The following is a 13,344-nucleotide window of genomic DNA, read 5'->3' as shown; positions in this document are numbered from 1 at the left end:
GGCCGCTGAAGTTCGAGTGGGTCCACAATTGGTTTGAAATTGACGATGCAGATGGGACTTGCCCATTATGGTAGTTGAGGGGCAATTAAGTTCCTGGATCGGGGCTCGGGGTTGTTGTCAGTTTTGCAGGCGGAGACTACCTTTGCCTTTAGTGAGGCTGAGCTGTAGACACCGACAAGTGTCATGAAACTACTATCGTGGCACAGTTGCAACTATTCCATTGCCGCTACTACCCCCACGAGTCAGAGCAGAAATAAAATTTAAAGCGCGAAAAAAAAAATATGACATCGTGTTTTTTAAAAATAAATATATTTTAATTATGAATTTAATGATATTTTAATATAATATTATGATAAAAAAATTTGATGGGTGTTTGAAAATGTAGTATAGGTTATGGTTCAAAGTACTTTTCACTTATAAATATATTAAAATAAAATTATTTTTGACATAATCATATCAACGACCTGAAAATATAAAAAAATAATTTTAAACAAAAAAAATAATAAAATTATTTTTTTTGAGAAACACGGTTTCAACTGCGATCCCAAACATTGCCTTGATCTGTTTGGGTTAACTTAGACTGATTTGAGAAACTCGCGAAAATAACATTGAGAAAAAATAAATTAAAAATCTCAATCTCAAATAACTCAATGTTGAAGGTGAAATTAGTAAAAAAACAGCATTTGATTAAAAAGACAAAGTGAACTCGAGTCAACAACGTAAACTCGTGTCACAAGTCATGCACGTCATCAAATTTAATAATTTTTTTATCCCAACAATTATTTTCCATTTAATTGTGTAGCAATAAGGCGCATGATATTATTTTTAGTATGAAACGATATATTTTTTTAAAAGTAAGAAAATAGTGATAGGCACGTAGATCTGAGATGGAAAATGTAAATTATTCACAATAAATAGTGAAATTGGATTCTTTTATATTTGAGTTAAACCCATGGGCTAAAGCAAAAGGAATTTAAAGCATAAAACAATATTAATGTATTGGTGATGAGTCTTCTAAAAAATAGATTTTAACCATGAGTTGAATGATATTTTGAACTAATACTAGGATGGAAAAAATTTAACCCATATGGATTAATTCGGGTTAACACGTGAAACTCGCAGGGATAATCTTGAAAAAAATAAATTAGAGATCTCGATTCCAAATTAACTCAAAGTTGAAGGGCAAAATCAGTAAAAAAAACCAACATTAGATTAAAAAACAAAGTGAACTCGAGTCGACCAAGTATACTCGCGACATAAGTTTTGCTCGTCATCAAATCCAATAACTTTTTTGTCCCAAATATTATTTTTCATTTAATTATATGACAATAAAGTGCATGATATTTTTTTGTATGAAACAATATATTTTTTAAAAGAAAAAAAATATAATGATAGGCACATGGAGTTAAGATAAGAAAGGTAGATTATTGACAACAAATAGTTAAATTGCAACCTTTTAGGTTTGAGTAGAATTTGAAAAAGTAGATCATTGGTATTGACAACATAGTGTTAAATTGCTTTTTTTTTAGTTGAAGCTAAATAAAAAAAAAAAAAACTTATAGATTAGCCTATTAAACTTATTACATGAATAAAGGACTTAATTGGGTTTCAATGACATGTTTTTTTCAAAAAATAATTTAAACTAAATGTAAAATAACAAAAAAAAAAGCCTAGTCACGATCTTGTGCATTAAAACAAAACAACCCAAACGTGCGCGCCTTCTAGCTTAGCTCGCACATCTGGACGTGTTTGATTTTTTTAATATTTAAAAGGATGAACGATTGCCTCATTTTTTTGTTTAAAAAAAGATAGCAGACTATATGTCATCTGCTTTCTGTATATTATTGGGGGTTCACTTTTCTTCATCTATAAACTCATTGTTCAACCTATTTCTAACCTAAAACACCATGTACACCTCAATAAACCTATCCATTACCACAAACAAATCCCAAAAAATAGCTAAAAAAACTAAAATCAGCCCAAAATCAAAATTATTGCCGCTGCCATATCTACCTCATTGGACAACAAGAAGGAAAAAAAACATGTAGGTTAAACTTCTCTTGTGAAATGGAACCTATCAACAAAAAATTCAATTATTTTTATAGTTTGAATCGTAAATAATATCAAATTTTTTTTTCAGTTTTAAAAAACCCAGTCGTGTATATAAAAAGTTTGAAGACCAAATTAAAAGCTTAATTGATATACCTGTAAATGTGTTCTCTATCTTATTTTCTAATTTCTAAAATTGCATCAAATAAATAAATATTTTCATAAAAACGAATGGTATAAAACTCAACCAAAGAGAAATTTATCATTTTTCTTAAACGTAATTTTCATAAGAAGAGTAAGGATTTCAAGTCACCTAATTTTCTTGGATTTGCATAGTTGCAATCGCTCTAGTCTTTAGACGGAAGCTTGTCATAAAGATTTCGATTTCATGTTATCTAATTCAGTTAGCCACAATCGGCTCAATTTAAGAAATTAATTGGCTTTGCCGGCGCATTGAAATGAAGATAAAATACGTTCACTCTCCTCTTAAACAGGGATTTTAAAAGTCAGGAGCAAGGGACTGATTTAACTCTTGTGAAAGAGGTTGGCGGAAGATTAATGACGCCACCACCTCAGCTATTTGGGCTTTGTCCTTCAAAGAGATGACGAAATTTTGACACAGAATGCAACTCGTGGCATCGAAAGAGGCTCGCTAAATTGAAGGACTTTTGAAGGATTTATGACACGCTTTAGAAATATCGTTATTTCTAAAAACGATAAGATTCTAATGTTAACGAAGGCCCGTCTTGGCCCAGTATGCTAATGCCCAAGTTACGTTTCTTCATTGTCTTACAAGGCCCAAATGAACCCATCTCCCTCTCCCTCCCTCCCTCCCTCCCTCCCTGTTGATGATTGATGTACAAACTGATTTTTTTTAAATCATTATCTTCCAAGGCCCAAGTTATAGATGCTCATAACTTCTGAATAAAAAGGAAGTAGAAAACTGAAACAATTTTTTTTTTAAAATTATGAGACAAGAAAACGAGAAAACGAGATCTGGTGAATATGATTTATCTTTGGAAGAATTATGAGAAAAAAAGTTCGGGAAGCAGTTCGTAAATTATTCATAAAAATTGTACCAATTCCAGGAACTTTAGCAAGTCTTTTGGTATTTTATACTGATTCAGTATAAATTATTTAAAGTAGAATACAATTCAAAATATCGTAGTGATAAAATTATATTTTAGCCTCTTTTATTTTAAAAATACAAGACTTGTGAATTATAAATGCTCCATAAATCTTTCATTAAATGAAACATGTTAATACTAAAATCTATTTTTTTTCATGGCTAAAATCAGTGTCAACCAGAATTTTTTCTCTCTTCTACAAGTATCCGAACACACTCTCTCTCTTAAATCAAAGAATGAAAAATAAAGAGAATGAAGATTTGGACCAAAAATTAATTTTGGATATCTAGAAGGATCAAAGGTTGATCATTTGTAAAGTAAGAGGACCAAAGTGAATGTTTTTGTATAAAGTTTGAAATAACCACCTATTTTCTCATTTTGATCTTGTTATTGCTTCAAAAATCAAAATTAATTAGGCATCAATTTAGCCATAAAAGAGTCAAATCATCCAAAACAAAAATATATTGACCAAGATAAAAAAAATTAACATGGTGAGTCTGTGAGGAAATGGCAGACGAAGCACAATGTTTTGGTTTATAACATTTTTTCTACATGATTTAGATTTTTTTATTAACTATGGAACTTGTATTTTACCGTAGGTTGAATAATTGTTTTTTTATATAAATAAATATGCAAGCTTTCTAACTTGTTTTTTGATATAAAAAATCATAATCATAAATAAAAAAGCTAATTCATTAATTTTATAAAATAAATCAAGAATAATTTGTTCTAATACATACAAAAATATATATTAATAATAACTAAAAATCAAGCTGAAAAAATTAAAAAATAAATATAAATAAATATATTTGATCTTGACAAGCCAAGTGTACGTTATGTTAAATATTTTTTTTGTTATTAGAATCAATTTTTAATTTAAGAAATGAGTATGTTAAGATGGATATATCATAACACAAGAATGAATAAAAAAACAACAATTAAAATGAGCACATTGCAAGGGTACATTTTTCTATACTAACATGGGGAAGATCGTGGAAAAAAAAAAGAATTTTTGATGATGAAAATAATTGTGGTAGTAAATACATTTTTCTATTCACTGCTGCATTATAATTATCATTTTACCTAATTTATAAAAAATCAAATATTTTGGTGATGAAAACATTTTGATTTTTTTATAAAGCTCATTAGTTATTAAAGAATTGACTCTCAAATTATATATAAGATTTTTTTCAATTTTTTAAGTAAAATAAGATGACCCTCCAATTCAAAGTTTTTAAAACTAGCACACAAGAATATTGATGTCTTTTTATTTTTTTAAATGCATTAAAATAACAATTTTACTCTTTAAATAAAAAAAGAAAATCATGCATTCACAGGACTTTTAGTTTTTTCACTCCCTTTTTTATTCTTATTAGATTCAATGATTCATCACGGTGATTTGGTTTTTTAATAAGAATTAATTAATATTTAAATAGAAAAACTTCCGTAAATTATACATGGGACGTTGTTAAATGAATAATAATACCCCCGGAGTAAAAAAATAATAATAATACCCCTAGAGTTGGTCTATGAAAGGAACACTTGAGAAAGAAAATACAGTGGAAAGAATAATTATAAGGACAATATATATTCAGTGAAAATACAGTGGATTTAATAAGAAATATTTAATAATTGATTAATCGACGCATTTATTCAGGTGCATATATCCACGTGATAGAACATAGAATGTGATAAGTCATTACTTCCATAAATAATAAACAATAATTTTAAAAAACGATGGGTTTCGATAGACACCAATCCTTTATTATAAAATTTAATACTCCTAGATTAGACATTTAAAGTCACAATTTGTAATTGTATTTAATACTCCTAAATAGATACCCATAATAAATAGATGATTGGTTGTATTTCAATAGACACTTATAGTGTCTTATAAGCTCTATACTCATAAATGACTACAAATAACAACATATAAGTTTGATGAACGTGTATTTATAAAATCAATAGGTAATATCTTTCAATTTTTAATATATATATATATATATTTATGAAGTTGCTATAAAAAAAGTTATTTTAAGTTTCTTTAGAAAAGGGAAAATTGCATGCTTACCAAGTCAATAGGTGTACATGGAAAATCTTATTGAATCCAATAATAATTCAGCAAAAATTGGAAAAAAAAAATACCAATCAGTAATTTACTAGAAGCAACACCACAAAACATCCAAAGAGATGATACAATTTACAGACAACGTGTGCACAACTCCTAAGTCCTATACGGGTATTTATGTCCAAAAACAAAACCTTCACTCATTAGCTATTTATGCTCTCTTCCACTCTTCCCCTCATTTCCTATCTCTCTCTATTTAACAAACAACAATCTTGCCAGACACAGCTCCTAAACCCAAGCCCAAGACCAAGCAAGATTCTCTCCTCCTTTCTTTCCCTTTTCCCAAGAAACCAATCAGAAATTCTATCAAGAGAGAAAAAGAAATGAAGAGACCCCAATTTACTCCGGAAAAATCCTGTCTACTCGCAGTGGCTTTATCCGGTCTGATCATCGGTGCGTTTCTCTTTTCAAACTTAATCCGGTCGGTTGATAACATCTCTTCCTTCGGCCTCTGCTCCTTGGCTTCGGCCAAAGCCCGCGCCGCCGCGGATGACGACGCTACGCCAACTCAACTCCAATCTATCCTTCACTATGCAACGTCAAAGATCGTCCCACAACAATCTTTGGCCGAAATCTCAGTCACTTTCGATGTCCTCAAAACGCGTTCACCTTGTAACTTCCTTGTATTTGGTCTCGGTTTTGATTCTCTCATGTGGACATCATTAAATCCACACGGCACCACTTTATTTCTCGAAGAAGATCCCAAATGGGTTCAGACAATCGTCAAAAAAGCCCCAACGTTAAATGCGCATACGGTTCAGTACCGGACGCAACTACAAGAAGCCAACAGCCTCCTGAAAACGTACCGGTCTGAACCGTTGTGTTCGCCAAGTAAAGCGTACTTGCGCGGCAATTACAAGTGCAAGCTAGCATTGACTGGATTGCCCGACGAAGTTTATGATAAGGAATGGGATTTGATAATGATTGATGCGCCAAGAGGGTACTTCCCGGAAGCACCAGGGAGGATGGCGGCGATATTTTCAGCGGTGGTGATGGCCAGGGGGAGGAAAGGATCAGGAGTGACGCATGTGTTTTTGCATGATGTGGATCGGAAAGTGGAGAAAATGTTTGCGGAGGAGTTTTTGTGCAGGAAGAATTTGGTTAAGGCTGTTGGGAGGCTATGGCATTTTGAGATACCAGCTGCTAATGTGAGCCAGAGTAGTGGTGGCTGGTTTTGCTAAAATACGCTTTTTTTTTTTCGTACTTGTAATTTATGGAATTTTTAAATGATGTACTTCTGATAAGATATACGAGGCACTGAGACGTGACAGAATAAATTTTTATTTAATTTTTGTTTGAAATCTGTGTTCCATAAGAAAAAATATCTTCTGAGGGAAAGGGAGGGGGGTGGGTTGATGGGACTGTGACAGATGGATGATGATAAATGCATCTATCCTTTGATGGGATTGAAGGGTGAGAAATTTGAAAATTTAAGTGGAAGCCGAGTTTTTTGACCAAGATGGTTCTCTCATTTCTGCCTTTTTCTAGTTTTAAGTGGAGTAAAGCCTGTGGTAATGATTAATTTGAATGGCATATAATAATTGCTTAGTTTGTTAATATATTAAAATAATATTTATTTATTTTTTAATATTTATTTTTAATATTAGTATATTAAATAATCTAAACATAAAAAAATATTGATTTAAATTAAAAGAATAATCTTTTTTAAAATTATTTTTGCACTGTAAAATAAATAAAAATAAACAGTGTCTTAATAGTTATTGGTGTGTTTTTGGGTGTGATTGCTAAGATGGCAACGTGCAAAATGGAAGGTTAATTATTATTTGCCTGCAATATTTAGGCAACATTAACCATCTTTTTGAAGACACCTGTGCAATCTGTGCTGCAGACTCTGCGCAGTGATAAATACACCCTCGATGAAGAGTTTGTTTTCGCGAAAATACTTTTTAAAATACTTTTTAAATTATATTTATGATTTATTATTATCTTAATAAATTAAAGTTGAAAATAAAAAAATATTTTTAATTTTTTAAGTATATAAATATTTAACCCTGCTATATATTAACGTGACAATTAAATTGACATCTACATGACATATTAACGTCCCACGACATCCTAACATGTGTGAAGGTATGCGTTACCATTTTTAATTTTTTTATAAGTTGGAGTGTTTTTATCACAATGTTTTTGAACTTAGTCTATCAAGGACTTACCTGAGATGAATTAAAAAAAATCAGTTAAAAATTAACCTTGTCAAAATCTTATTTGAATTTTATTTTTATTTTTTTAAAATAATATTATTTGTTTTTTAAAATACAAAAAAAACATTATTTTAATTGACTTTGATTAACCTGTATTTGATGAGCCGTGGCAAGTTTAATAATTTAGTTTGTATATTTGTTTTTTTAACTGTACGAGCATTTGTATTTTTATTTTTTATATTCAAGTGTGAAATTTCAAGATTTATGATTAGAGACATCTTATAATGTAACGTGACCATTAAATTGACATCTACGTGGCATGAACATATACACAAATATTCATTTAACTTTTTATTATTTTTATTTTATATATATTTGATTGTCTGTATTTTTATTTTTTCTATTTAAGTATTATAAAAAAAATCTAAAAAAGGTCAGAATTTCACTATAAACTATGAGGTAAAATACCATGGAATAACACAATGTATTTACGTTTTACTCTTCTTTACACATAACAATTGCCTTGCTAGCTGGGTTAAGCCATCTTTTTCGAGGAATCTAAAGGTCATTTTTAAATTGATTGGATATAATTTAGTAGATTTTTTTTTTCTACACAGTAAAACTACATTATTGTACTTGCAAGCAAGAAAAAAATCCTTTTTTTTGGGGCTATTTTTTATTTTATTTGCACAATAAACTAACATTAATATCCTTGAAGAGGGTTTTTTCGGTTTTTTTCATGTTTTGTATACAATAAAATTATAAAATTAACACTGGAATAAAAAAATCCAGGTCAGGTTTGCGATGGCGTTTTCATCTCTGCAATATGATTTTTTTTTTGTAATATTCAGATAATATTAGGGGCTATTTAGTAATTTAAAATATTAAAATATTAATACTATCTAATTATTTTTTAAAATTTTAAAAAACTTTGACTGAACCCCACGACGTAACACGAAACGATATTATACTATCTTGTCCAAATTAAGTTAACGAGGGCTATGCCTCTGCCAAACATGGATGTGGGGAATGTATATATTGCGTTGTGGGAGGAGTTTGTGTATATGTGTGTATATACATACACACACACACACACACACACACACACACACACACATATATATATAACACCCACACCTGTGTGTGTAAAAGCATTCATTCATCATCATATCATATCATTTTCTACATAATAAATACTATTTTTTCTTATACAAGTAGATAAAAAGATAATAATGTTAATTATTTTTTCTTTAAATAATATCAACTAATTGATATGATGGATCCTAATGGCGTGTTCTGCCAAAGATCAAACCATCACACCATTAGCTTTAAATAATAGCTAGGATTTCTGGGCAGAACTTATTTAAGTTATTATTCATTGATTAAAAACAGTTAGTGGCAGACCACTACTCTCTTAAGGCTCAACGACCATTCTGTAACTGGAGATTAGAATTCCCTTCTCAGTAAGTACCGATTAAAAACATTATGTCAGCCTGAAGAAGCACAAGCCCACAAACCATCTTTGAGTGCTCTTAAAGCAATATTTATAATCAATGCTGTAATATTTCTTATTATTCAATGCAAAAAAAAATAAAAATGAATCAAATTTTTAAAAAAAAGTGGTTAGGACCTTTTCAAATGAGACAAATAATATATCTCAATTCACAAGTCATTAAATATGGAAGCATGAAATGAGGTAAGAAAGGAGTATAAAAAACCAGTTTTGATAAACTAGATATAGCATGATAAACCTATAATCCAGGTAATCAAGGTCAAGTCAACCCGGGATATTCCGCCAAACTTGTGGCCCAGATTATGAAATTAAAATAACCCAATAAAAAAATTAAAGAGAATAAAGACTTTTTTTCTAAAATAAAACTTGTGCTAACTTTTTAAATTCGTGATCTGGATTATTAAACATGGAGTAACTTATTTGAAAAAAACATGAAGTTAAATTCTCAATTAATCAAGTAATGAACGATGAAATTAAAAAAAAATTAATTATACAAAAGGATTCAAAAAATAACAATTAAAGAAATGAAGATCAAAATAAATTTTATATTTGATCGAAAGGTGAAATTGAAAATAAAAATCAATTTAGCAAAATGACCTAAAAAATCAAAAGAATAAGGATAAAAAGTGACATCAAATAAAAATAAATTTTTTATTGAAGGGTGAAATTGAAAAGAATAATAATTCTTACAAAATAGCCAAGAAAAAAAAATTAAAAATCAAAACAATGAGGACCAAATTGAAAAATATAACACCATCAATTTGATTTTAAGGATAAAATTATAAACTCATAAAACTTTTATAAAAGGACCAAGAAAAAAAATAAAAATAAAATAAGAACCAAATTAAAAAAAATAATATATAGCAAATTGAGATGGAAGAATAAAATTAAAAATAAATAAAATTTTTATAAAAGAATCAAGAATAAAAATTAAAAATTAAAATAATAAGAACTGAAGTTGAAATACCAATAACCAAGAGGGTCAAGCTGTAATTTTTAGAGGAGGATCAAAATAAATTTTATATTTGATTGGAGAGTGAAATTGAAAAGAAAAATTAATTTAATAATTTGTTTTTTAAAATTAAAAAAATAAATATAAAAAATAACATAAAAAATCAAAACAAATTTTTTGATTGAACGCGAGAGTGATACCATTGATAAAAAGGTTGGTCGTAATTAGTTGTGGTAATTAATATGGCATTGTGGGCAGAAAACCATTGGTGAACAACTGCTGGTACAAAATAATCATTTCTCCTCTGTAGAGAGGGGGGGGGGGATATGTTTGGGAGAGGGAAAAAGGAGCAGGGAGAGAAAGAAGGTAGAGATAGAGGAGGGTGAGAGAGAGAAGAAAAAAAAAATGGGGAAGGGGGATGTTGTGGGCCTGTGGCCATTGCCTGGCCCGAACGGCCAGTTTTTTTTTTTACCATTTAGACCCAGGCCCAAAGAGCCATTTTATTTTCTTTTTACATTTTTTGTGCTCCATCAATTTATATCCGCATGTGAATGAACCATTTCTCCTCGACAGAAATAACCGCCCTTCATTTGTCGCTCTCTGCAAACTAACGAATTCACCTCCCCTCCTCTCAAAAGCAAGAAAATCAAGAAACATACATCAATGAATGACACAGATCACTCTCAAATTGATTTTAAAATCAATGGCCTACCTGAACAACTGAGTCTGTCTCGAAAATATCAGTCGAAGTATCCATGAATCTCCCGGGGCACGCGCGCAGTGAAGTAATTAATGACGGAAGCAGCCAGCAAAACCTCCCGAGAAAGATCAACCCATATGTCAATGGCTGACGAAACCACTCAAGTGTGTCATAACCTTCACAATACCGTTGCAGAACTAAATGATTACATTTCTGAGCTAAGCTGACATAGATTAGAGAGCTTAACGAAGATGCTGTTTCTCATCATGATGGGATAAGGATTGATCCCCATGAGGAGCATGCATAAACAAGTAGATACAAGACTCCAATACTATATCAGTGTGTGAACCTCTGTAAATCCAAGACTAAGTAAAAAAAATTCAGCCTTTGAAATCATGCCCTGGAAGCATGCTTCGAGCCATAAATAGAAATTGTCTGTGCTCCTTGTCTGGTTTTGTATTTTCATGCGTTTTTTTTCCTTCTCTCTAGATGTGTGATGGAATTTTAAAGAGCATATTTCAGATCAAAATTAATTATAGCTATGTTATTTTTTTTAAAAAAAAACCTTTAAAAAATAGTTCAAAGTAAAACTAAACCCAAATCAGGCTCCGAGCACACAGCCAGAGCAAGTTCTAAAAGCATGACTATCTATACTTTGAATTTTTGGACTTGAAATAGGGAAATTATTCAGTGTTTTTATTTTCCTGTAACCGCAGCCCACAGCCACGGGCCTGGAAAGAGACTCTTCAGCCAGCAATCCAAGTTTCATACATGTACTTCCTCTCTTATATAACAGCAAGTTAGCAAACCAATAATACCCGCATGTGAAAGAACCATTTCTCCTTAACAGAAATAACCGCTCTTCATTCGTCGCTCTCAAAAAAAAGAAAATCAAGAAGCATATATACATCAATATGGATGACATAGATCACACTCTAATTGATCTTGAAATCACTGACCTACTTGAACAACTGAGTCTTTGTCTTGAAAAGATCGGTCGAAGGATCGATGAATCTCCCGAGGCACGCAGTGAAGTGATCCGGGTAATGAGGGAAGCAGCCAGCACAACCTACCAACAAACTTCAACCCATATGTCAATGGCCGAGGAAAACGCTCGAGTTTATCATAAGCTCGAGAAGACCGTTGCAGAACTGAATGGTTACATTTCTGAAAATGATCGAAAGATGATTGCATCTGCCAATGTGTTCGTAGAAGGAATCGAAGAACTGAAGAAAAACCGAGAAGCATCCACAATTCTATTCAATGAGTTAATGATCAATATGAGGGACATTGGTCAAGAAAGAAACCTTCTTGAAGCACGCAAAAAGATTGCTGATGTGAATCGATGGCTGAAAGAAAGGGCCGTTGTTATTGATGAAACCATGAAAGAGGAACATAGTGGAACTGGATTTGATCAATCTGCTGCTCCTGGAAGGGAGCAAGATGTGCTTGGTTTGGGAAATGGAAGTGAAGAAGACACAGAGGGGTAGGTGTTGTAATCTTATCATGCTTTTGCTTAGTTTGGACTGTAGAAGGTAGAACTTGCATCTTATTTGACTCTGTTCTCTTTTGATCCAAGAAACCTGCATTAAATCCCAATATTGCTACTATAGTTTTAGTCTTGGATCATATCGTGGGCTCTCTTCAGATATGGCTTATTTTAAAGTTTCAAGATCGTGTAAAATTAATTCTAAGAATTGATATCCATTTTCATGTTCACAGAAGCCGAAAAGGGAACAAACCGGGGCATGAAGAAGTCAAGAGCATTCCGCAGGGTTCAAGTTCACCCGCTAGCGACAAGTTCTCTGTGCTTCTTGTGGAATATGACACTTGTGATCGCCTATTCAACAAGACACAGATAATCGATTTTGGAAAGGAATATAATATTGGGATGGAAGTTAAAGTGGCCAAAAGTGGACAAAAAGCTATTCATCTTCATAGTCAAGGGGCTTCTTTTGACCTCATTTTTATGGATATGGATATGCCTGCTCATGTAACGAGTGGGTATGAGGTAGAGTTTTTTGACCTTCAACTTAGGAGAATATATTTTCGTAGCTTAAGGCAATCTCTTAAAGAAGAAACCACAACAATACGATAAAGCTTATGAAAAGAGCAGCAAATGTAGAAACTTATCTGCATTCATTCAGATTAGAGAGCTTAATGAAGAAGATGCTGTTGCTCTTCATGCTTCTTTAGGTTACATTCAAAGATGTATACATCGACCTGCTTGCTATTATTACATTCTAACTCTTATTCACATCTACTTCTTCAATCATAATTTCCTGATAGGCAACAACACAGCTGCGAAGCTTATCTGGCGTGCAGAGTAACATTGTTGGCCTCACCTATACGCCAGAGTCTGAGCCAATAAATGAGTTCATTCGAGCAGGCCACCTAGATGGCTGTATTGGAAAGCCACTGACTGATGAAAAGATTGACTCTCTCATTCCTATTCCAAAAGGCAGTAACTGACCCACAGCAGGGAGACAAAGGACTGCTCGATCCATGAGCTTTATGATTTGAGTTTTGGGTGTAATAGTCCATGCTACTTTCTTCTACAGCCTCTTTCGAGTAGATGTAGGAGGATAAATGAATTGTTGAACCAAATAAAACAGTCAGGGGAGAATAAAGACAATAGTAGCTACAGATCGGTAAGTTTCTACTACAGATTTGACTAATCAGAAATCTAGCAGAGTTGGGCTACCTGACTCGA

The 13,344-nt window shown here is 31.7% G+C and overlaps 2 protein-coding genes across 2 annotated transcripts; both read left to right on the top strand.

The window, feature by feature from the left end:
- Nucleotides 1–5,297: 5,297 nt before the first annotated feature.
- Nucleotides 5,298–6,605, top strand: LOC7496574 (probable methyltransferase At1g27930). Its single transcript, XM_002304649.4, has one exon. The coding sequence runs from the start codon at nucleotides 5,628–5,630 to the stop codon at nucleotides 6,483–6,485; it is 858 nt and encodes a 285-aa protein (XP_002304685.1). The 5' UTR covers nucleotides 5,298–5,627; the 3' UTR covers nucleotides 6,486–6,605.
- Nucleotides 6,606–11,381: 4,776 nt separating this feature from the next.
- LOC7481225 (uncharacterized) lies at nucleotides 11,382–13,344 on the top strand. The gene is made up of 3 exons (XM_002304648.4): nucleotides 11,382–12,117; nucleotides 12,354–12,642; nucleotides 12,921–13,344. The coding sequence occupies exons 1-3, from the start codon at nucleotides 11,546–11,548 to the stop codon at nucleotides 13,101–13,103; spliced, it is 1,044 nt and encodes a 347-aa protein (XP_002304684.4). The 5' UTR covers nucleotides 11,382–11,545; the 3' UTR covers nucleotides 13,104–13,344.

The sequence above is a fragment of the Populus trichocarpa genome, chromosome 3, assembly GCF_000002775.5.
Source record: "Populus trichocarpa isolate Nisqually-1 chromosome 3, P.trichocarpa_v4.1, whole genome shotgun sequence".
Taxonomy (NCBI): domain Eukaryota; kingdom Viridiplantae; phylum Streptophyta; class Magnoliopsida; order Malpighiales; family Salicaceae; genus Populus; species Populus trichocarpa.
Note: the sequence above shows the minus strand (reverse complement) of the source record. Positions and strands in the feature narration are given on the sequence as shown.